The sequence below is a fragment of the Mastigoproctus giganteus genome, chromosome 10 (assembly GCF_048544385.1).
Source record: "Mastigoproctus giganteus isolate SK-2022 chromosome 10, ASM4854438v1, whole genome shotgun sequence".
Taxonomy (NCBI): Eukaryota; Metazoa; Arthropoda; class Arachnida; order Uropygi; family Thelyphonidae; genus Mastigoproctus; species Mastigoproctus giganteus.
This window is the reverse complement of record NC_143584.1, coordinates 77,198,374-77,224,754: the sequence shown is the minus strand read 5'-3', so window position 1 is coordinate 77,224,754 and position 26,381 is coordinate 77,198,374. Positions and strand designations below refer to the sequence as shown.

The following is a 26,381-nucleotide window of genomic DNA, read 5'->3' as shown; positions in this document are numbered from 1 at the left end:
TGTACCAGTACTCGACATATGGAATGGTGATGAAATGTATTTTGGTCTTGTCGGATTTTTGTGCAATGTTTGTTGCGAGGTTGTTGTTATTTATTTTTTCACAGGCTATTGTTTTAACTTTGTTTATATAGGTTAGCGGATAACCCCTATTTGAGAATCTTCTAGTTAATTCATTTATTTCTGTCGTTAGAGAAATTTGGGTGGAAGAATATTTAAAGGCATTAAGAAATTGATTCAGCATGACCGATTTTTTGTATGGTTGGGGATGATAACTGTGTAAATGCAAAAGCATTTCCTTATTAGTGGGTTTTCTATATATGCTGAAATTTAGTTTTTGGTCTAATCTGTGTATAGTAAAATTAAGGAAATTTATGGAGTGGGTTTCTGCTTCAATTTCTAATTCAAATTTTAATCTCTGATGGATGTTATTATAAACCTGTAGAATATTGTTTATGGTCAAATTATCTGTGATAATTAGGATGTCATCCAGATACACTTCCGTAATATGTGATCTGTGGTATAAATGAATCAAGATGGATCTTTTCTAATTTGTCTAAGTATAGTTTAGCAATGAGTCCACTGATGTTTAGACCCATTGGGAGGCCAAAAATCTGTCTGTATATTTTTCCTTGAAAGAGAATGTAATTAGCATTTACTAATAGTTTTGTTAGTTCGAAGATTCTGTCTTTGGGTAGTTGGGTGTTATTAATTTTTATGTTATCATCGTTTAAGTAGGCCCAGACTAAGGCGTAAGGTACATTTATGTTAGTGTATAGTGAAGTCACATCCAGTGAATATAACTGCATATCCTCCTTGATATGGAGATCTTTAAGGTTTGTGAATAAAGCATCGTAGTTTTTTATGTTATATGTTAGGAGTTCTCGAAGTGGTTTTAGAATTGGGTAGATGAACGTGTCTAAGAAAGCAAAAGCTGAATTCTTATATGACACGATTGGACGTATTGGGTATCCTGTTTTGTGTAATTTTACTTGGCCGAATAAGGTTGGGATATTGTATGTGCAGGCTAATACATAAGTAACGAAGTCTTTGCATCCTTTGCCAAAGATATCTCATAATCTGCCCTCGCTTCCCTAACCTCCTTTGTGACCAGATTACATGCCTGATAATTTATATGCATCCCATGCACTTTTTTTTTTCTGCCACATGTCTCAATAGCTCATCTGACATCTATTCATGTCTAAGTCCTTCATAGTTTTGAAAAGCCTAGTAGCTTCTATGACTGCTTCTCTGAATTCGTCCCATTTAGAATTTGCTGTTGGTCCCACCGCATAGAATTTAAAAACTATCTGAGACCACTGTAATCACTCTTAAGAAAGCAAAAGCTTTTCTTTTTACACTTGACTTTAATTAATTCCGAATTAGTACACTGTGATTACAGCCAGCCACTGGGTCTTTACCTGCTGGGCTGGTAAATAATGCATAAAGGAACTGCTGATAACCAAATCAAGAGTGTTGTTTCCTCTTTTTACCTCTAATATGCTGCTGTAAAAAACAGTCATCCAAGAAATCTACAAAAGTCTTGCTAGTGTGTGAGTGAACAACCCACAAATTCCATTCAACATCTGGAAAGTTAAAATCCTTCATTATAAGAAATTCTGATTTACTAGCATACCTTGTTTTTCTATATAGCCATTTGTTGTAGTCATCATAGCCATTAAGCCTATAACACACTCCTAGTCTCAATTTTGTTCTATCACACCAGACTGTCTCAACATTGTAGCTCAGACACAGTATGAGTTGCCGACCGGGCTAGCTGAGTGGGTAAAGTACCTACCCGGCAACCCAAAGGTCGCGGGTTCGATTCCCGCCTCGGGCTTGGATCAAAGTACTGCAAAAACCTTGGGAGGTGCAATATGGCCACAGAAGCCGATGCGCCAACAACTACCAAATCAAAAAAAAAAAAAAAACAGTATGGGTTTGTTAAGGGGAAGTCTTGTCTGACTTATTTGATTGGATACTGTGATGTAGTCACAAAGGAACTGGATACAAAGAATAACTTTGATATATATTTGGATCTTAGAAAAGCCTTTGATACTGTTGCACATGGAAGATTGCTGCACAAATTGGAGCCAAATTGCTGCTATGGATAAAGGGATGGTTGAGTGGGAGAAGACAGAGTGGTAATCAGTGGACACTGCTCTTCGTGGACTAATGTTATTAGCGGAGTCCCTCAGGGTTCAGTGTTGGGTCCATTGTTTTCTGTATTTATAAATGATATTGAAGGTATATCAGGCTTAATGCTCAAGTTTGCAGACGATATGAAGGTTGGCAGGGTTGTTAATGACAGTACACTGCTGCAACAGGATCTAGAAAAGTTGAGCAGATGGGCTGAGAGGTGGCAAATGAAGTTTAACATTGACAAATGTAAAGTACTACATATGGGAAGCAGTAATCCCAGAGTAACGTATCAACTCTGAGGTACCACACTGACAGTGGTGCTGACCGGGCTAGGCCAGTGGGTCAAGTGCCTTCCTGGCAACCCAAAAGTCGCAGGTTCGAATCCTGCCTCGGGCTTGGATCAAAGTACTGCAAAAACCTTGGGAGGTGCATTATGGCCACAGAAGCCGATGCGCCAACAACTACAAAAAAAAAAAAAAAAAAAAAAAAACTGACAGTGGTAGAGAATGAAAAGGACCTGGGGGTAATTGTGCAGGCAGATGTGAAGTTTTCTGAGCAGTGCAGATGGTCCGCAAGAGTAGCTCATGGTGTCTTGTCAATGATATACAGGAATTTTTCTAGCAAGGATAAGGAGGTGATTATCCCCTTGTATAAGACAATGGTCAGGCCACACTTTGAGTACTGTATACAGGTCTGGAGGCCTCATTTTAAGAAGGATATAGAACTGTTGGAATAAGTACAGAGAAGGGCAACAAGATTAGTGAATGGAATAAAGGGGTTGCTCTTACAAAGAAAGGCTTAAGTTTTGTAAATTACAGTGTCTGGAAACTAGGCACATGCGAGGTGATCGAGATGGTTGAGGTGTATAAAGTCTTAAATGGTTTGGGCATGCTCAATGCGGATGGGATTCTTCCTCTTGCTCAGAATAATCGCCTGAGAGGGCATAAATTCAAATTGAGGAAAGACGGTTGTAGGATAGATGTGTAGAAGTTTGCCTTTAGCCAGCTGGTGGTTGATTGGTGAAACAAATGTCCATCTGTCGTAGAAGTTGATAGCTTAAATAGATTCAAGGCAGAACTTGACAAACATTTGGAGCGAGTGGATGGGTGAAATAAGGGGGTTTTTTTTTTTTGGTTGATGCTATATAAGCTTGCTTTCTTGCATCATGTGCTAATGCTATATATATTGTACTCATATTCAAATTCATCATTGCTTATGTCTGAGTGACATCTTGTCTCCACTATTCATACAATGTCTGCATTTGATAACTTAATTAGTATTTCAATTTCTTCAAATTTATTTACAATGCTCCTAGTATTAGTGTACATGCAAGTATACATGCACATGTTCTTACTCATAGTTACCCAAATGGAGACTATGTATTTACTCGTTTCAAGGTGACTCACAGCAGGGCCTGAAATCTCCAACACCGTGATTTCCAGGCTGCTGCATGTTCCAATAGAAGCAGTGCAACGATCACTTTTACCTCTGCATGTGGTTCTAGTAAAACTGTTAATCTGTAACCCTCCGACCAAGCTAGCAGTTTTTCAACCTACCTATCACTGTGTTGATAGCATCAGCAAATATTCTATTCAAGTGTATCTGATCCCTGTAAAAAGTCTACTGTTAACTATGCTGAGAAAAAATTATACACCATGAGCCTTGCACATTCTCTCCATGGCTGTATTGATTGACACAGCTCTCAACATGTACTCTCTCCTTATGTGAGTGGGCAGAATTGCAGACACTTTCAAATTGAATCCAAGATCCTGATTTTTTCCCATCGTTGCTCTGTACTTGTTAATTAAGTCCTCATATCTCCTACTCTTAATATCAGTAGTGCCAACATGTACAACAATATCATGTTTTATGTCCTTAAAAGATATCTGCCCTACAATGCCACTGGCAGACATAGTTATGTCCTATTCCTTCTATTTCTTCTTGCACAGCATATTTCCTGTTTCCCTGACATTGGATTCACTGACAATAACTGTGTTGTGGGACCAGCATATTCTGCCTTGGAGATTGCTGTTGTTTTTCCTTGATGCACACATGTGAACTCTGGCATTGAGTTGGGTAGCCCAGAGCTTGATGGGCCCCCATTTTAATTAATTTGAGGCATCTGTGTTACTCTTTAAACTCTCACAAATCCATCAGAATGCTGACTTGGTGATTGATTTCTTCACACACAATCTCTGCATCGAACACATACACACAAAGACATGTCTCTTGGATGTTGTGTCCTGTTTCAGAAGTTTACACACGTTGCACCAGTTGCACATTTTGTTAGGCCATGATTCTTAGGAGAATCACCCCTTCAGTTCTGCCCTGAGCTACAGCACTCCACTACAGTGTGACCATTGCTTTGCTACTCCTATCTGGGGCATAATTTCTGTTTAAATACAATTTAATCAATTAACAATGAAAATCAGTAAAATTAATCAATTTAACTGATTAATTGACAATACTACACTAAACTAATAGATTCCTAAATGCAGTGATAAGTATTATGCTATTAATTTTTACTTTATACCTTAAGCTGTCAAGTTCAAGATATATGTTGCCTACACCTTTATGATCACAGTTTTAAAAATAGACATATCTTTACTAAAAAAATTAAATTTCTTAGCTAGAAAAAAAAAAAAAAAAATGCCCAACAAGTTATTAGAACTTTTAAGCTATTTATTACCTGCTACAATATTTGCACCAAAACACTGATATAATATAAATGATATAAATAGTATGAATAATAAATTCTGGGGCCTTTTTTTTTTTTTTTTTTAGCTTAATCAAAAAAGACAGTAAAAATTTCCAAAAACCTATCCGTTACCACGAGCTCAAAATTTCATACGCTTTAGCTGATGTTGTCTTGAGAAGTAAACAAAATTTGAGAGTAGCCTACTTTTGCTCACGTATCATGTCCATTGTTGCGTCGGCGAAACTGAAAAGGCATAAACTTGACCAACTGCCAATGTCGCAGTGTGCATATGAGTCAACTGTGTAGTTGCTATATTTGGTCTTAAATTCCACAGCTCAGCTATAAATAGAAAGCAGTACAGCTGTTCATGAAAAATTATAATGATTCTTTATTGAACAGCCCTCATACATTAAACTCAGTCATTTATGGTATCTTCTTACCCATGGGGTACTGGCTTATTGAAGTCTGAAGAATAGCCATCCTCAGCTACACTGGAAAGAGAGCCACTTTTGCTGGTAGAGTGGTCACCACTCTTCTGATACAATTGTTTCATATCAGTATTCAGCTATGTTGAGTCTATTTAATTTGTTGTGCAACTTAAAATTAGTCTCAAAATTTCTGAATATTCATCCTCCTTTGGCATACAATGACCTAAAGAGTTTGGAGTCTCACTTAACCCTGATATTCTTCCTCGTATTTGGACTGCTGAAAGCTGTTATTGCATGTGGCTTCAATACCGAACAAGCAGAGTGGGAACAGCATTTATGTTACTACAGACTTTTAACCTTATAAATGACTATGGAATTAAATAGTTACATACATATGTACACACCAGGGACCAAGCTCACTTGGACCAAGTTAGCCAGGTGGGAAGGAGCAGCAGTGCGTAGCACACGCTTCTTGATTAGACCGGAGTTCGAGCCTGTCACCACCAAATATGGAGGATGCGGAAAGGTCAGGGAATGACCACCGCATATCCCCGGAGCAATATGGCCTTGGTTGCTAATGCTCCTAAAAACCAAATAACAACAACTTGGACCGAGTATTTGTGTTTTCCTCTGTGGAAGTTTTCCAGGATCAACATCTCAGTCATTCCCAATTACTTTTGATATTCTAGCCACATGGGCTAGAATATCTAGCCAGCTGAGCCACCAAACTCTATCCAAACATTACTTTGGAAATCTTGATATAGCTCTTAATATTGCACTTGACATCTCTAAACAGAGCTTTTCGAAGTGGGCACTACATTGTGTCCCAAAGTGTGTTCCCAAATTTTGTTATAATATCAGCATTGTTTTCACTCTGATTTTGTTTCACTACATATTAAGTAATACTTTAATAACATCACTCTGCATGGTTTTTGATGTTTGTAAACTAATAGCTATTTTTAACTCATTTTTTCTAGCTGATTTCAGAAATGTTATTTGCCTTCAGTCATTTGTTTCTTGACCTTGAGAGTTCCATGCAGCAGTATTTATTAGTGTGAGCTCAGTTTATTTTTCAAGTTATCGAGTCAAACTTTTGCAAAAAAGTGAGTAAAATGTCTACACCCAAGTGTTTGAACAATCCGAACTTATATTTTGTTATATTTGTGGAAGTTATGTAAGTCCTCAAGCAAAGGCAAGATATTACAGAATTTGTAAAAAAATGTGTATTGTGCTTATATTGAAGCTAAACTTGGTGACTAAAAACAATGGGCTCCGCATAAAGTTTGCCGAACCTGTGTTGATGCATTGAGATTGTGGAAAAATGCTAAAAACAAGGCTATGCCATTTGCATTTCCTGTGATTTGACTGGAGCCTACAAATCGCTGTGATGACTTACTTTTGCTTAGTTAATGTAGTAGGATACAGTGCAAAGAGTAGGAAGGGCATTGTGTATCCTAATATTCCATCTGCCATTAGACAAGTCCCACATGGAGGTAAATTGCTGATTCCACTTATATTGGAGAATATAGTTGCAGAGAGTGCTGAAAGTGAAGCTTCTGAAAGTGAAACTGAAGTCCCACTTGCACAAAAATGCCTTGCTTTTTGTTTGAGTGGGGAACAACAAGAATATAGCTGAAAATATGTTGGCAAGCTTCAAGATGCTGGGCTGCAACATGAGTGTCAAAGTACATTTTTTTTTTTCACTCCCACATCAACTACTTCCCAGAAAATATAGGAAGTGAAGAACAGGGTGACAAGTTTCACCAGGACATTACAGATATGGAGATGAGTACCAGGGGAGGTGGAATGTCAGCATTGGCTGACTATTGTTGGATGCTGAAGAGGATCTGTAAAGTAGAAGGAGCTGCAAGAAAATCAAAGAAACAAAAATTTGACCCATTGTAGATCAGTTTTTAAAATGAGTTTGGACTTTTTACCACACTGCACTTTTTAAGTATTTTAAACTTTAAACATGTATTTTAAAAGTAGCATTATGTTATAATTTCAGTATACAAATTCTGCCAAAATTAATAAAAATAAAAAAAATTTACGAAAAAAAATTCTTTTGTGATTCTTGAAGAAACCTGATGTGTGGAAACAAAAGGAAGTCATTTTTGAAATCAGCATTAGAAAATGATTCAGAAACACCCTTTTCTGAAAAAAAAAGTGAATTTTTTTAAAAATGCAGAGTAGTGTAATTTATGACATGTTTTTCCTTGTGTGCTTCATACTCAGTGACTGGTGAAACGAAGGAAGTTACAACCGGCTGCATTTACCACCAGTTTAAAAATAAGAACATAAGCGTGGGATGTTGAACAATTACAGAATTTTCTAGGTGGGGTGTTTAACTTTTTTTTTTTTTTTTTACTTTTTTTGCAAAAAAAGTGTATAAAGTACTACTCTAAACATTTTCACCCTAGACTTGGTATGATATGGATCGCTAATGGAATTATTAACCATGCCTTTTCCATCACCACTGATCTTTTTCCACTATTCAAATAAACATCAAGAACAGAATATACTTGGAGATTATATGATAAAATGAAGGGAATTTTATGGAAGAAGATATCACTATATTTAGGGATGGAATTTATTCCCATATTTTAATGTCTGGTGCATTGGGTAGATGCAAACTATTTTTATTAGTGGTGGATGAGAATGGAATGATGATATGTTATTTGGTTATTTCAGATTTAGTTCAAAATTTTAACTGTATGTATTGCCAAAACTAAATTAAACTATCCACTTAGCCGCTATCAACAGAGATAATTGTAATTATGTATTATATGGCCTAATTTTTGTTATTTTATCTTGCAGTGTTTTAGCCAAATAAAAGTATTTACATACTGTACATGCAGCATGGATAGTTACTGTACTGCAATACATCCTCCCTAGATCTGTCAGCAATTTAATGAAAGACAACCTTCATTCTGCTGGGGAAGGACTATTCAACTTGTACAGATGGATACCACTGATGTTTTGGAAGAAAACACTTGCTATCCTTGAAACTTTAACCCCTTAATTCATTGGCAGTTGCATGAAATCATTTATGACAGACTTTGTTGCACATCTTGTTTAGTAGAGGCATTTTGAACTTAAAGAGAAACAGTGGCCAAAAAAAAAAAGAAAGTACTGTAGTTATTTAGGACAAACAGGATGGTTTTGGAGGTCGGAGTGTAATAGCAACAAAAATAAAAATGATCCCCAGTAATCTTTCTTAGAATCAAGAAGTACCCAGTAAACTTTCATCAAGTAATATTAAACTAGTAACCCTGTTTTGAATCCTGCAACAGAGAAAGTCACATGTGCAGGTGGACTGTTACATTGCATAAAAAAAACAAAAAAAAAAAAAAAACCTATTGAAATGGACAAAAAAAAAAAACTCAGATTTTCTACCACCTATTAAATATAAAAACCTTTTTTGCTCGGAAGTGTAGTAGTAATAGTCATATAGTGCAAGGAAGCCACAGGCTTTCGCTGCACTGGTAAAAAAAAAAAAAGTAGATAAAGAGTAGAAAATACAAATTATTTACTTTCCTTCTCACATTAGGTAACTATCCAGTTGACCTTTGAATTTATTCAAACTGTCAGTCTGAACTACTTGCAAAGGCAGCCTGTTCGAGCAATCAACGACTCACTGGCTGAAAGAAAACTTCCTACAGTCTAATCTAAACCTCTTCCCTTGTAATTTGAATGAATGCTCCCTAGTTCTGGAATTCTTTATAACATCGAAAATTCCACCTTCAGTCATTTTACTAACCTCTCTCACAACTTTATAAACCTCAATCAGGTCACCTCTAAAGCGCCTGGTTGCTAACTCTGGAACCCACTTAATTGCAGTCTTTCCTTGTATGGTTGACCTTTTGCTGATCTCACCATGCAAGTTGCCCATCTTTGGATCTTTTCAAGAAGCTCAATGTCTTTTTTTCAAATGAAGTTTCCATGCTTGAACATAAAGAGCGAGTGCATTGAACCATTAAGTCAATTATGTGGCCATCATTGGACTTGGAAGAGATTCATTTGGATTGGTGAAGTGCCAGCATCTATGCAATACATAAAGGCAGTTCTGAGCGTGAAGTGGGCAACTACAGATCAACCAGTCTGACTTAATTTGTAGAGAAAATCATGGAAGCAATGATCAAGAGTACAATACAGGGACATTTAGATAGGATACACAAGAGTTTTGCTAAGAAAAATCATGTTTCACTAACTTGGTTAATTATTTTGCCAGTTATTCATGAGGTGGTTGAAGAAAATAATTTCAACATTATTTGGATTTTAACAAAGCAAAGCTAGATAATGTTGGGATCACAGGTGAGATTCTGAGATGATTATATGGTGGCTGGAGAGAAGGAGGCAGCAGTTAATTAATGGTTACTCTTTAGATTGGGGTTATTGTTAGAAGTGGGGTGCCCCCCCCCCCCCCCCCCGATCAATTGGTTGTGGAATAAGTGATGTCGACAGAGGGATGGGGGAATGTCAAAATTTAGGGTGATGTAAAGATTGGGAGAGTGGTTAATGAACAGCAGCAAGCAGCACTCTTTCAAGATGAGTTAATCATGGATATTGTTGATTTCAAGGATGGTAACAAAAGCTGTGTTTTAATGCAAAAAAATGCAAAGCCTTACAAGCAGGGTAATAGCAACTCCAAAGTAATTCATCCACATTGTAAGATTGAATTAGAAATTGTAATGGAAGAAAGATTTCAGAGTTATGATATTAGTATTAGCATTAGTAGAGGCATGTGATGCAAGAAAGCAAGTTTATACAGCATCAGCCAAAAAAAAAAAAAAAAAATATATATATATATATATATATATATATATATATATATCCCATTTCACCCATCCATTCACTTTCAACGTTTGTCTAGTTCTTCCTTGAATTTATTTCAGCTATCAATTTCCACAATGACAGATGAACATTTGTTCCAACAATCAACTACATGCCGGCTAAAGGAAAATTTCCAAACATCTATTCTATACCTGTCTTTCCTCAGTTTGAATATATGCCCCCTCAAGTTCATAATCTGATCAAGAGGAAGAATCCCATTAGCGTTGAGCCTGCTCAAACTATTCAAGGCATTATACACCTCAATCAGATCACCTCACAGGTATCTAGTCTCCAGATGCTGCAATTAGCAGAACTTAAGCCGTTCTTGGTAAGAGGAACCATTCATTCCCCTCACCAATCTTGCCCTTCTCTGTACTCATTCTAGTAACTCTACATTCTTCCTAAAATAGAGCCTCCAGACCTGTATGCAGTACTCAAGGCATGGCATGACCGTTGCCTTATACAAAGGGATAATCACCTTTTCCCAACTAGTAAAATTCTTGTATATCATTGACAAGACCCCATGACTTGCTCTGGTGGCCTGCCTGTCTGCACTGCTCAGAAAATTCATATTTGACTGCACAATTATATCCACATGTTTTTCATTCTCTACCACCCTGAGTGTGGTACCACGCAGTTGGTATATTTCTCTGGGGTTACTACTACCCATATACAGTACTTTGCATGTGTCAATGTTAAACTTCAGTTGCCACTTCTCAGCCTATCTTCCCAACTTTTCTAGATCCTGCTGCAGTAGCATACTGTTATAACAACCCTGCCAACTTTTGTATCATCTGAAAACTTTGACATTAAGCCTGATGTACCTTCATCAATATCATTGATAAATATACAAAACAGTAATGGGCCCAACACCAAACGCTGAGGGACTCCACTAATAACATTAGACCACAAAGAGCAGTGTCTATTGATTACCTTTCTCTGTCTCTCCCACTCAACCATCTTTTTATTCATTGTAACAACTTGCCCTTAATGCCATACTGCTCCAATTTGTACAGTAGTCTTCCATGCGCATTAGTATCAAATGATTTCCTGAAATCAAATTACACTATATGATATCAAAATTGTAAGACAAGACTTTCTCTTAACACACCCATGCTGTGTCCGAACTATAACTGAAGTCTTCTAGATGATATTGCAGTGCTTCTTTAACCAGTGTCTCCATTAATTTCCCCGGAATAGAAGTTAAACTAACAGGACTGCAATTACTCATGTCACTCATTTCCTCACAAGAGTGTATAAGCTAGATCATGTTGGGATCACAGTTGAAATCCTAAGATGATTGTAGGGTGCCTGCAGAGCAGGGGGCAGCAGTTCTTAATTAATGGTTACTCTTTGGATTGGGGTTATTGATAGAAGTGGGGTGTATGTTCCCCTACATGGATTGGTTGTTGAATAAGTGATGTTGACAGAGGGATGGGGGCATGTCAAAATTTATAGTGATGTAAAGATTGGAAGAGTGGTTAATATGGATGGACATGAAGTTTTAAAAGCACTATAGACAGGTGGCACAGAAGGCAGCCAGGCCCATGGTTTCCTATTGATTTATCAAACTTTTGTTTGTAGTGATAAGGAAGTCATAATCTCACTGTATAATACAGTTGTAAGACTGCACTTGAAGTATTGTGTCCAGTTACACGGGCCAACATGATTTTTACCATCACTAATATAGCAGCTGTTTGCAGTTAATTTTTATGCATTAATTTTGAAAATTCTTAAAATTTCACATCGCAATCACATCACAGTAGTTAGCTGGCAGGGTGTGGGACACTAACAGGGCTTGCCTCTTGGCAAGTGTGGGATAGGGTATCAATGCAGGTGCTCCAACATAGGTACCCTTTTCTATATGATCTTTCATTCCTACCACCTGGGTTGGTTGCTCTCTCATTCCCTTCTCTTCCTACCCCTTTGCTAACTGGCATGTTGTGGGACACTGACTAACAATGCTTGCCTCTCGGCAAGTGTGCAATAGAGCATCAATGCAGTGCTCCAACATAGGGACTCTTTTCCATATGATTCTTCATTCCTCCCACCTTGCTTTCTCACCCCACTCCCCTTTGCCTGCGGGGTAACCCCCCACTGCCAACTCCCACCTCAGAGCAGGATGGGCATTCTTACCTGGGGGACTCTCTTCTGTCCCTCATTTCAACCAGGCAGGCACCTTTACTACTTCTCCCCCTTCCTCTACCATCCCACTTCCTGTCTTTATTTTTTTATGGCTCTCCCTGTCTGTAGCCTTGGCTACCAAGGCTACAGACAGACAGGAGTGTAAATACTGGCAGGGTTTGCCCTGCCAGTATTTACACTCCCTAATGCCCTGTCCTACCTACCTCCTAGTGGTGAGTCGCTAGTGTCGTTGTTAGTACGGTTGATGTTTTAGTATGCTGCACTTCATTTAATATCCTAATGTATTCATTGTGCTTTATTTAATTCAGTTGTTGTCCAGAAATTGTCAGTAAGTTTTTCTCTAACTGGCTATAAATTTTAATAGATTTTGTAAACTGTTGATATTAGTTTATTACCTCTGTAATATTGTTAGGCCTAACTCAGGAATCGCTGACTGCCTCGTTTAACCCTAGTTAGTTGTTGGCGCATCGGCTTCTGTGGCTGTAATACACCTCCCAAGGTTTTTGCAGTACTCTCCAAGCCCGAGGAGGGATTTGAGCCGCAACCTTCGGGTTGCCAGGCAGGCACTTTACTCACCTAGCCCAGTCGGCTATTTAAATCAGGGCGCTGATACTGGATGTGAACGGCTGATTTTGGCCCCACGATTTCGGCAGAAATTAGAATTGTGCCACTTGACATAAATAATATTGCAAGCACTGGTGTAACTTAATACCATTATAATGACCATATGGATGTCATCCCAGGGCAAATAGCACGTGACAACAGCACGTAAATCCTATTGGTGGTAACTGTTCTTGTGTAGCACTTCTTAAGTTGATTCACCTACTAACTTGCAGTGGGTATCATCTGCACTCATTTTCTGAGCTCCTTCTGTAAGACTGTTTCGCCACTCGCTCATCCGCAGTGAACTTGCCAATTCGTATCTGCTAAAAATGGAGGGTAAATCGAGGAAATCGGCTGTAAACACAACCCTGCCAGTGACCGACAACCCTAAAATAGCAGAGCAACATGAAGAACATGAGGGATCTCAAACTGAACCCCCCATTAAGAACAAAAAATCAATCGGTACCAAATTTGATCGAAAAACCAGGTCAAAATCTCAAAACAGAGGGACCATGGAACCCCCCTCTCCCAAACCGAGTACACAGATATGAGACAACCTGATCTCCCCCTTGACCCCAGCATGCCTGAGGGGACAGTTATCCAACAATCGCTACAACTCAAAGTAGCACTGGAGAACGTGCTCAAAGAGCCAACTAACAGAGTTACAACACTTCTTAGGGCAGAAATCGTCACCCTATGGAACAAGCTAGAATCGCTGCTTATCCAGACTCACCTGGAAAGCGAAAAGGCAACTGCAAAATTGGAAGCCTACACTGACTGTAGAGTAAAACAAATGTGACAGCGCGACTCCACATATGCCCATGCGCTGAGGAAGTCACCACCGGACTTTATTCCCGAATCTCAGGAACTGAGCTACCAGACAAACAATTCAGGTGCCAACCTACGGACTACACTGAAGAAAACGCTATCACCCAGACCTAACTTTGTGGTACTTAAACCCCTTACCAATGAAGGTCGTATGTCCAGTGAGGAGGTCAAGAAGACCATCATGGATTCCTTGACAGATGACTTAAAGAACACTAAAATCAAGTCAATTCGCAAAACGCGAAGTACAGGAGTAATTATAGAAACAGCCACAAAAGAGGATGCTGAACTGATTGTTAAGAATCCTAAATTACCATCTCTGGGACTCCTGGCCGAGCCCCCTAGACAAAAGGGTCCTTGCATACTGGTACTAGATGTGGACAAGGATCTCCTTCCAGAGGAATTGCAAAGCGAAATTTTCCACAGAAACTTGAAACAGGAACTCCCAGATGAAGAACCAACTTCTCACATAATCCCTAAATTCCAAACAAAACCCAGAGCTGGGCACACCATTAACTGGGTCTTTGAGCTATCACCCAAGGCCTGGAAGATCCTCTCCCAACAAACAAGAATTTACATCAACTGGGGCAGCCACCGCTTTAGGGAGCATGTAGCCGTCCCCAAATGTTTCAGGTGCTGCCGTTTTGGCCACACCACGCACACGTGCAGGCAAAATCTGCCCACCTGTGGCCACTGTGCCGAAATGGGGCATGAATACGCTACATGTCCCAAAATGTCTCAACCTCCCACATGTGCCAATTGCAAGGCCCTAAAGGTGCCAGGCAACCATTCGCTCCGTGACAGCAGTTGCCCAGTTTATCTCAAAGCCAGAAGTGCTCAACAATCAAGAATAGAATATGGGGAGTAACAGACCAAACCTAAATACCCACACCGTGAAAATAGCACAACATAACGCTCAGAGGGCCAAGGCTGTTGCTGCACAACTGGTCAAAAAGGCAGATGAAGAGAACTTAGATGTGCATCCATGAAGAGAACTTAGATGCACATCTAAGTTCTCTTCATGGATGCACATCTAAGTTCTCTTCATCTGCCTTTTTGACCAGTTGTGCAGCAACAGCCTTGGCCCTCTGAGCGTTATGTTGTGCTATTTTCACGGTGTGGGTATTTAGGTTTGGTCTGTTACTCCCCATATTCTATTCTTGATTGTTGAGCACTTCTGTTGCTGCACAACTGGTCAAAAAGGCAGATGAAGAGAACTTAGATGTGCATCCATGAAGAGAACTTAGATGCACATCTAAGTTCTCTTCATCTGCCTTCAGGAGCCATACACTCATAACAAGGAGCCATACACTCATAACAAGGAGGTAAAAGGCTACCCCTTGAGATTTAAAGTGGTCCAGGTTGATGGTGACACACCCTGAGCCGCGATCGTCGTTCGCAATCCCGAACTGACTGTCACCAAAATCACTGATCTGTGTACTAGCTGGGCTGTGTGTGCCCATGTAATTTCACCACTGGGGCAATTCTACTTAGTTTCGATATACTGTCGACCGGGGGAAGATATTCTTCCTGCCACCCGATATCTACAGACCATCCAGCTACAAATGCCAAATGCAAAACTCATTATAGGGGCTGATGTTAACTGCAGGTCCCCAGCCTGGCACAGCCGAACTCAAAATCACAGAGGAAATAGAAATGGCCAACGTCTTGAGGACTACTTGTCTAACAGCAACCTGGTCATTCTAAACAAACCTAACTGCCTGCCAACTCTCAACTGTTAACTCGAGGTTTTTGTGGGAAGCTACAATAGATATCACCTTTGTGGGAAGCTACAATAGATATCACCTTAGCCTCAAGCTCCATTGCTCAGCACCTTGCTTCCTGGACAGTCCGTGAGGACTGGACCACCTCTGACCACAGGGTACTAACCTTCCAACTACACCGTTCACTAGTCACTCAACCAACCAACCGAACTCAACAAAGAAGATATGCCCTGAATAAGGCTGACTGGAACCTTTTTAAGGAGGAATTGACCAGTGCAGCCAGCCACTTCAATCCTAGCGGCCTCAGCCCAGACCAGCATCAATGCGCAATTACACAGCTCGTCAGTAATGCTGCAAACAAGGCTATCAAAAAGAAGAGATTCACACCTGGTACTGTCCCCTGGTGGTCACCTGAACTCCAGACTCTTAGACACGAAGTCATTTACTGACGAAAACGCTATCAACGTGCAAGAAGAACATGGCCTCCAGAAGAAACAGAGGCTTTACTGCAGCAATATCGAGTGACCAGGAACCAGTATACCACTACAATAAAACAGCGCAAAAGGCGCTCATGGGAAGCCCTGGTAAGCACTGAAGGGAACGCCGATCCCTGGGGGATTGTGTACAAAGTGACCACTAACAAGCTCCCCAGAGGTGAGGTCGTATCAACCACAAAATTACCGAACGGACTGTACACCAGATCGTGGCAAGATACTATCAATAATATTCTAGACGCTACATTCCAGCAGCCTGCTGACCCACACACACCGGAACAGCTACAGCTCTGCACGGAAAATGAAACATATCACACAACTGCAATTGAAGAACCCTTCACCACAACCGAGCTCAACTTAGCTGCATCTAGAATCAGAAACAAGAAGGCTCCGGGCAGAGACATGCTCGATCCAGAAATCGTCCAGAAGGCCATTGAACTTATTCCCACTACAATACTCAACCTGTTAAACCACTGTCTCCACCAAGGATTCTTCCCCACACAATGGAGGACTGCAATCCTTAGACTTATATTGAAGAATGCAACCAAACCACATGATCTGCCACAATCTTACCGGCCCATTGCACTGCTGCCAGTCTTCAGCAAACTTCTCGAACGGATGATCTCCCATAGAATAGAAGTCCACTACAATGACGCTGGTCTCTCCTCACCTAAGCAGTACGGTTTCCGGAAAGGACGCTCCACGATTGATGCACTGGAAACAATCATTGAAGCTGCTACCAACTGCAACTCCAAATACTTTCTACTAATCTCCTTTGACTTTGCTGGTGCCTTCGATTCCCTCTGGTGGCCCAGCGTCCTGGGCAGGCTCCGAAGAGCGCATATCCCAGAAAACTTATATAGATGCATCAAGACCTATCTCCAGGACCGGCGAGTTGTCGTGTCTGCTCCCCACTGCAGTGTCTCCAGACCAGTCTTCAGGGGATGCCCTCAGGGATCTGTCCTGGGGCCTCTCCTCTGGAATCTGGTGCTGGATGATTTCCTGAACACCAAACTCAACAATGTACAAACCCAGGCCTATGCAGATGACCTGGTCATGCTCTTTTCTGCCAATAACAGAACCCAACTAGAAGCAACTGCCAACCAGGCCATCTCCACCCTTCAAGCTTGGGCAGAGCATAACAACCTAAAGATCTCCCCAGAGAAAACCAATTCGATTCTACTAAAAGGCACCCTTGATTTGAGAAGACCACCCCAAATCAAGGTCAATGGTGTTACAGTAAAACTAAAAACAGAGCTTAAATATCTAGGTTTGATCTTAGACAAAAACCTTTCCTTCACTCCTCATCTAGACCAACTCAGGATTAAGATCAGGAAGTATGCTGCCCAAGTCTCAAGAGTTGCCCGGAAGGACTGGGGCTTAAAGAAGAGAACGCTGTCACTCTTCTATAAGGCAGTTTTCATCCCGGTTATCACCTATGCTTCTGGAGTCTGGTACAAGAAGGCCAATACCGTAGTAAACAGATCGCGCCTAGGAACTATCCAGCGCTCTCTTCTCCTTCTGTCCTCGCGTGCCTGTCGCACTGTCAGCACCCATGCGCTCCAGGTCCTCACTGGATCTCTTCCACTGGACCTGGAGATTGTTCGTCATGGGTTGCTCTACCAAATAGCCAAAGGAAGAGCAGTTACTTGTGCAGGTTTCACCACTGACCCAGCAAATAATAGAAACGCTGAAAAGAAGAGACTTAATGAACATCTAACAGACACCTGGCAAGAAAGATGGCAGGCATCAACTAAAGGCGCTGTCACCAAAAGATTCCTCCCTGATGTCAGGGCCTCCTACCCCCTCACACCTGTCTGGTTTTCACTAGGACTCTATGCTACCTACCTCCTCACTGGACATGGCTCCTTCCAGAAAAAACTACATGACTTCAGAATTTCAGACTCACCCCGCTGCCACTGTGGAGAGGATCAGACGTGGGAGCACCTTGCCCACAGCTGTGAAATCTACGAGGACTTCAGGAGGATCCTAATAACAAAACTACGCTTCAACTACCAAAATCAAGAACACCTCACTCTACAGAATGAAGGAACTTACCGAGCTCTGACTCAATTTGCAATGGACTTATTTACCAGGCAGAAAGCGCTACCACCACCTTAGTATCCGAATCAATAGGTCATAACAACCATGACTGCCAATTGTTGCTACGCATCATTGAGCCATGGATGCTAACGCCTTGGACCAACTTGCACAAGACTTGACCAGCAGTGCAATAAAAGACAGGGTCCGCACATACCTTGACAAATTCCTCATCATTGATTTCTGGACAAACTTCTCTCGACCAGATGTGACACATTTCATCAAGAAGAGGCCTAGCATCGATCCCTGGACTTGACCATCAATCTTGGACTCCCGGTTTTGACCACCCCCACTGTTCGTTCTGATGGACTACTGGACCAGCCTTCAGTCTGGATGCGACACAGACTCACCAAATGGAGCCCCAATGACGGCACCTGAACTAGACCTTACTGAACATGACCCATCCACCATAGCAGCACTCACACTGCTGGATTTCCAGCAAGTTGTCGGCTCCAACTAACTGGCCGTGCTAGCTGTACCTACCCTGAACTTGCGGAGTATATCTCTCTCTCATTTTTTATTTTATTTTTTTATTTTTTTTATTTATTTTTTTTTTTTTTCGGCTTCTTTCTTCTGTTTCCTGCCATCCGTTCTTTTACTCCCCCCCCCCCTATTTTTCTCTTACAGAATGATTTTTTTTCACTCCTCTCTCTGGTGAGGCACTGGGCATGCCACACTGTCATCAGGGGCCATCTTCCCTATTGGCCCCTTTCTTCTGTTTCCTACCCTCCAGTCTTCTGCCTTCCTCCCTTACTTTTCTCTTGCACAACGTTTTTTTTTTTTTTTTTTTTTTTATTTAGTTTATATATATATATGTGTGCGTGTGTGTGTATATACATATATTTATATATACATACACACACGCATTCCCCACAGGTCTAAATCTAAAAACATCAAAATTACTGCCCGACCTATTTGGCCCTAGAACAAGTTATCAGCGAACAACCCTACGCTCTGTTAAAATTACAACCGTTGCTCAAGAAACAGCGATCATCCCATTCTCAAATCTGGTCCTAGCCACTGAAATCCCAGGAAAGTAGGTGGCAGGACCCGCCAGAGTACTCTAGCTACAGTGGTACACCCGGTCAGCCTTCCCGTGGCACGGTGTGGTAACGTCGGGTCCCACTAGGGGCTTGGCGGCTAATAGACCGGAGGAACAAAGGGCACAACACAATATACAGCACATGACCCCCACACACTTCAAATCTCTGGCCCCGATACAATGTACACCCGCGGAGATGGGAGAAATCCCAGGAGCCGTTAGACACTAACATACCTTATACCTCCTAGTGGTGCTCAACTGTTAACTCGAGGTTTTTGTGTGAAAACACACACAGGCTGTAGGCTAAGAGGCTGGATGAACAACATTTGGCCTCGTAGTCTAGATACAACTGCACACTAGTACTTCAGTTGCATATAAACTTATATAAATCTGGTCTTTACAGAGTTTTCTGTTCATCACATTTCCTGACGCGGAGTTGTGGAAACTCCCAGAGCCACATTGAAATTAACACTACACTATACTATCACATCAATTTCTACATACAGTGGAATCTCGTTAATACAAAGTTCAAGGGACCTAAATTTTCACATTTTGTAATAACGAGGTTCCCCAAAAGTGTCAAAATTTTACCGTTATTTATTATTATTATTTTTTTTTTTTTTGGTACATGCTGTATATCTAAGAATGATAATTATTTTATTTGTATGATAAACTAAGAGAAAAGCAATATTAATGGAAATGAAAATATTGTTCAGTATATATTTTGATATATACAATATTTTAGTATCACAGTAAAAATAATTTCAGTAATTATAAAAGGAGACATACAAATCATTAACTTTTTAATAAATTAATCTAATTTAAAGAAAGAATCCAGTGTTGTTTGCACAGTTTTTGTCCTATATGCACTTTTAACTACAGCACAGACGTTATCAAATGCAATAGTTGTTTTTTTATCAACGTTTACTGCAGGCCAAGACATTCTCTATTATGTTTAATGCATTTTGGGCATCTTTTTTTTTTTAGATGGCAGTGTGCATGTGTCTTCATCTGTGCTGTTGCTGGTAACAAAAATAGCATCGTTTTGTTTGGTACCCAGCAGCTCTTCTGATGTTGGCATTGCAGTGGTAGCAACTTCATCATCCACCTTCACAAACTCTTCAAATTCGCCAACAAAATTCATATGCTCCTTCAAATTCCTCCATTCCTCACTGTTGCTATCACATTTGTTTGCTGGGCCATGTTTTTCAATGATGTTCTCTCCAAAGCCACTCTTACTGAAGCAGTTGATTATAACACCTGATGTAATACTTTCCCAAGCAATAACAAGATTACAGATAACATCCAAGACATTCCAATTTGGCTGAAAATTGTTCCTCGTCTATATTGCGGACCAAGTACTTATCAGGCAGGCTCTATATGCTGTCTTGAGGTTATAAATAATGCCTTGATCCAGTGGTTGCATTAAACTGGCGGTATTGCGGGGGGGGGGGGGGGGGCAGTAAAACCAGCTGTATATTTATCAACTTAATGTCTTTGCAGAATGTGCTGTACAACGGTCTAGAATCATCAAAATGTTCCTTTTTTTCTGAAGCCATTCTTCTGTCCAATTTTGATAACCAAGACTGAAAAATTTTGACTGTTAGCCAAGCACTTCTATCGACCTCATAATCACAGGGAAGTTGGTTTAAAATACCCGGTAAAACCAGCTGTGTATTTGTCAACTTAATGTCATGTCTTTGCAGAATGTGCTGTACAACGGTCTAGAATCATCAAAATGTTCCTTTTTTTCTGAAGCCATTCTTCTGTCCAATTTTGATAACCAAGACTGAAAAATTTTGACTGTTAGCCAAGCACTTCTATCGACCTCATAATCACAGGGAAGTTGGTTTAAAATACCTGGGCTTGGAAAACGTACCAATCACAAGTGTGCATAGTTTTGTACTGCCATCTGAATCGCAGCATGACAGAACGGTGAGTCTTTGTTTACTTAATTTTCCACCATGACAAGACTCTCCTTGAACAGCAAATGTTTTGTTTGGCAGCAAATTATAAAATAAACCTGTCTCGTTGAGATTAAAAATATCCTTTGCCTCTTATTTTTCAAGGATGGACTGTACAGAACACAACCAGTCTGTAGCCTTTTCTTTGTCAACTAATCCAGACTCACCGCAAAAATTTTGCGAAACCAAGTTATTCCTGTTTTTAAATCTTTGGAATCAGCCACTGCTGCATTTGAAGTCACTAATCCCATGTTGCTGAGCTAGATAATTTGCCTTTTCTTGCAAAATCGGATCTGATATTGGCAAATTAGATGCATGCATTTGTTGGTACCACTCAAAAAGTTTTGTTTCAAGCTCCTCATGTTTTGCACCACGAATTTGTTTCTTGTTTTTCATTGCTGCTCTAGTGTCATGTACTTCAAGTCTTTTTCGGTATTGTAGGTAAAGGGATGTTGTATTCCTTTGCAATGTCCGTTTTGCTTCTTTCCATCCTATCGGCCTATTGTATAATTTTTAGTTTAATTTCCAGGCTTAATGCTGTCCGTCTACGTTTTGTCGCCATAACACTGCTAGATAAGATTTAATATAAACAAATTTTAAATTAATTTAAAGACAAAAGTTCCGAAAAGGACGTCAGCTCAGATAAAATGGCACAAAAAATAGATTGCTGTATACGACAGCAAAAGACTCTTTGAACTGGGGTAACAATTGCAACTGACTTTATTATTATTATTATTATTATTATTAACCATATGGTGCAAGGAAGCCTGAGGCTTATGCTGCACCAGCCAAAAAAAAAAAAAAAAAAATTCCGCATTACCCTGAGAGAGAGAGAGAGAGAGAGAGAGAGAGAGAGAGAGAGAGAAAAAAGTAGAAGGGAATCACCAAGAAAGAGGAGAATGATGATATCCAGCTCAGGACCCTGGGTTTGCCAAGCCCATACTCACCAGATGTGAGCCCCTGGGGTTACTTTATTCCCATGGAGAGCGAGGGAGTGCATGTAAACAACTTAAAAACTTTTTATTCTTTTGTTAATTTAACAACTCATCCTTCAGAAAGATGTTTTTCAGGGTGCACTTGGTGTTGTACCTTCCATAAACTGCTTTTGTTTATACAAAACTAATTTCTAACAAGTCATTGCCATCCTTCGGGAAGTAGGGAGCTAGGTGCCGGGGGCAATAATTGGATCGCTCTGCCAAGATTTGTATTAAACATACAAAATGACAATACTTATTTTTTATGGGGTGAAAAAGTACTTTGTAATACATATTAACCAAATTTTGTAATAAACAAATATTTTACATAGAAAAGCCTATCCTTTCGCAGGGGAATGGTATGTGCTTCATATAAACGAGTACTTTGTATAAACCGAGTTTGTATTAATGAGATTTTTACCCATAATACGTATACATCTTACTACAATTTAGGGAATTAGATATGACACTGTTTGGGAATGGTCAGCCTTATCTGTCTGCCCCACACCCATCTCACTTTCTTGAATGGAAATACGGATGTAGTATGAGTACATGTACAGCTTATTTGTGTATCTATTGCATGTTATTTGTTTCTTTTGTGTTTTGCTTAGTATTGTATTGTTGAAACTTTTAAGCAGAAACAAAAAGTGTCTGAATCACCCTTACAATTTCTGCTACATGTATGAACAATTTACAACAAGAACTCAGAAGAATAAAATTTAGGTATTAGTAAATCTGCATATTGTTTGTACTTCAGTCGCAAGACTGGTGATCATTACAAAACTTGGGTTCCACCTATCTGTGGGTAGTTTGCTTTCTTTATTTTTAATATTTATTATTATTTTTTTTTCTAGTGCAGCAAAAGCCTGTGGCTTCCTTGCACTATGATTAGTACTAACATAAATGCATACATATATAGCTTCCTGTACACCTTGTATGTTGTACCTTCCTTCCTTCCTTCCTAGCTATTTTCACTATTCAAGGTTTTTCTCTTATAGAGAACAGCTGGCAAGTGTGAGACTAATAACAGAATGGGATCAGGAAGATGAATAAGATCTCATAGGTGATCAAGTTAGACCACAGCAATTACTTGTATCTTTTGTCTCCAACACAAAGCAGGTTTTAATGCTTAGTATAGCTCATTAAATTAGCTTCTTTCCATTTCCTCTTTGAATTGCTCCTTTCTATCTTTTCAACAAGTTTGTGAAGAAATGTAATGTATTAGAAGACATAATGCACAAAGCATAATTTGAAGAAGAATAGTGGTGGGATCCAGTTAACCACTAATTTAGGCAAACAGACCAAAGTCACACAACTGTTTAGAGTAGCTCTCTAGCAGAGAACTTTTTTTGATGAGTAGTCTTATATAAGTTGAAAGTGATACAGAAACTAATATAGAGATGAAGGTATAGGTAGTAATGTGGAATGTGTTTCATCCAGAAAAAAATCAATCATTTTTATCATTTAAGGTGAAATTGTTAAAATTGAGGCTTAAAAAGTAAGATTAAAAAAGAAAACATTCAATTTTAAGTGCATTTCATATTAGTAATTTTAGTACTTTTTTATTACTTTTACCATATGTATTTAAATACACTGTTTTTAAAATAAGTAAATTTAAATGAAATGTTTGTTAAAATTAATGTTATATGATATTGCATTCTGGAAAACATTTACTTTTTTTTTTTTTTTTTTATTGTAGAGCTATACTGTATTAATTAAAAGAGTTCCTGGTATTGAAAAAAAACCTGGGATACTTGAAAGAAGGTACACAGATTTTCTCAGCTTGTTTCAGGCCTTGAAACGAAGGTATTCTTCTCTTCTAAATGACTTTCCATTTCCAAAGAAAGCTCTTTTAGGAAATTTTACTACAGAGGTCATTACTGAACGAAGTGTAGCTTTTCAACATTTGTTGGCATATGCTTTCTCTCTAAAGGAACTGCGACAGTCTGCTGAACTAGCAGAGTTTCTTTATAGCAGAGAGATTAGAGAAGCTCATAAAATGATGAAAGTTGGTCAGTTTGAAGATTCTTCTGTAATATTAGAAAATGCATATTTTGTTCAGGAGAAACTCTTGGATGATGGGCATTTTTCAACTTATTATACATTATGTGTTCTTGTAGCATGTCTTAATGCAGTTGATAATGTGACTGAAGCTCAGAAATATGCAGAGGTAGCACTGCAGTTTGTCTCCCTTCATGAAAAAAGTGATCTCACTATACCACTCCTTGTATTATCTGTTAGACTATGGTGGGCAGTTGGAAAAGATAAAAGAGGACTTGAAAAACAACTGCAGGAGATGAAACAGAATGGTATTAACACAGAAAAACAGCCAACACTTTTGGAATTAGTTCTGCATAAAGAATGTCCTTTTGCACAAAGGATATAAGAGAAAGAAGAAAAAGGGAAAAAAAACCTCCTTAAATGTGACAAATACCAACAACCTTTAGGAACATGTGCCTATTTTAGTATAGGATGAATTTTTCATCTGTTTATGTCAGCTTTATCTTCCAAAAGTAATTATTGCATTTATGTGTAAATATGCATTGATAATTTGTGAAATATTGGTACTTATTTTAGGCCCCAATGTGTACATATTTAAAAACATTTAGGAATCTTTTTAAAAAGCATCTAAATATCTATGTATAATTGTTTCAGCATCATAGTTATCATCATGACTACTTAAATATTTATTTTAAGATATTTAAAAATTAAGTTTACTTTAGATATTGATGAAAATTAGGAGTTCAATAGATCTGAAGATTTCTTTCTTATACTGAGATAAGATTCTGATTCATTTTGTGTGGAGGATTATTGTAGGAAAATACATATTTTTATTCTTTAGATTGTTATTAGTATTGGAAACAAGCAAAATAAAATATCTGTCATGCAAAAAAGAATCATCCTTTGTCTGAACAGTCTAAAATCTTCACTGTTTACTGCTCATTTAATTTAATTTTTGACTGAATTGATTAGTTAAGTTTGCTAAAGTTTTGTATGACTGTATTTCAGAATAAAATAAAATAAGAGGAACACTTCACTGCTTGTAATTAAGATACATATATTTTTTTTAAATTTGAAACATAAACAATCACAAATAGTCACTTTAAGCAAAACAGATCTGTTTTAGCCTTTCTTCAAGAACTTCATCTGTGGTAAAGGAAAAAAAGAAAAAAAATTAAGACTGCAAAACTTTTAAGCTGCTATAATCATAATAATCATCCCTCTTGCTTTCCTTATTCCCAACTTTTAACTGAACAGGTATTGCCACCACAAGCTCAATGTTTCCCCATTATATACTCCTTGGAAATATCTGGAGATCAGCAATGTTTGCTGATCTTCAGATATGCAGGTGACTAAACTAATCTTACCCTCCAATTCCAGTTGTGGATTCACAAAACACAGTCTCTTCCTATGCTCATCCAACAGTAGTGCATAGTTTAATCATACCTTCACAAACATCTGAAACAAAAGGATCCATAGTCAAGGCTTCCAATGACTTTGTAACAAAGAGGCCTATGGCAGGTAAGTCAGCAGCTTGAACGTTTTCAGACTTTTTTTTTTTTCTTTCCAAGTATCTGTTTTTGATTGTTTAGTTTTTGAAATTTAACAAAATTCTCAAATCAGAAGTATTTCAAAATTCTTCTTGTTCTGTGTAGGCATTCTTATACTTAAGATTTTTACTGCATTTTTACAGTTAGCAGTTTTGCAGTTTGATAAATTAAAGACAATTTATCTTTATTATTTATCTGATTCTTATGCTTAGTTACTGATTTCATGTGCTCACAAGTGTGTATTTTGTCTAATTAGTGTTATCTTATATTGAGAAATCTCAAGATTTATATCTGTTTTGCAGCTGAATTTGCTTGTTCATCTTTTATTCTTTGAGCATATTTTGACATTGAACATGTTATCCCCCACCCATATTTAACTGTATAAGTATCTGTCATCACATGTTTAAGCATTCATTTATTAGAGGGTTGGCATCATAAAAAAAAATTAAGTTTTAATGTTTTTGAATAGTATTAGTAGTGTCAGATGATGCAAGGAAGCATGGTTATATAGACCTTGCTTGAAAAAAAAAAAAAAAAAAAGCTATTCATAATTTTTTCATTCCCTCTAATATATTTGTCTAATTTTGAAAGCAAATTTTCATGCATTTAGGTGGTTCTTTTGTTTTAGCTTATTACAGTAAACTCTTTTAAATCAAGCACCCTTGGAGATTAACAGGTGCTAAATTTTAGAGAAGTATATCTAGTGGTTCAGCAGTTTTGGAGAAGCACATTTCAATGAATATTAAGTACTAACAACTAAACTTATTTACATCTATATAGGTAAACCTCTATATTGATTAAAATATAGTACTGGTGGTTAAAATGTAAATAACAGCTCAATTGTTCTTTTGTTCATGTTAA

The 26,381-nt window shown here is 38.6% G+C and overlaps 1 protein-coding gene across 1 annotated transcript in view; it reads left to right on the top strand.

Annotated features, from left to right (window-relative positions):
* Positions 1-24,391, top strand: part of Snx21 (Sorting nexin 21) — a 77,042-nt gene extending 52,651 nt beyond the window's left edge. The window contains exon 3 of the mRNA XM_090382940.1: positions 23,669-24,391. Within this exon, the coding sequence (XP_090239066.1) occupies positions 23,669-24,355 (687 nt within the window). The 3' untranslated portion in view covers positions 24,356-24,391. The remainder of the gene's footprint in view (positions 1-23,668) is intronic.
* Positions 24,392-26,381: the final 1,990 nt, after the last annotated feature.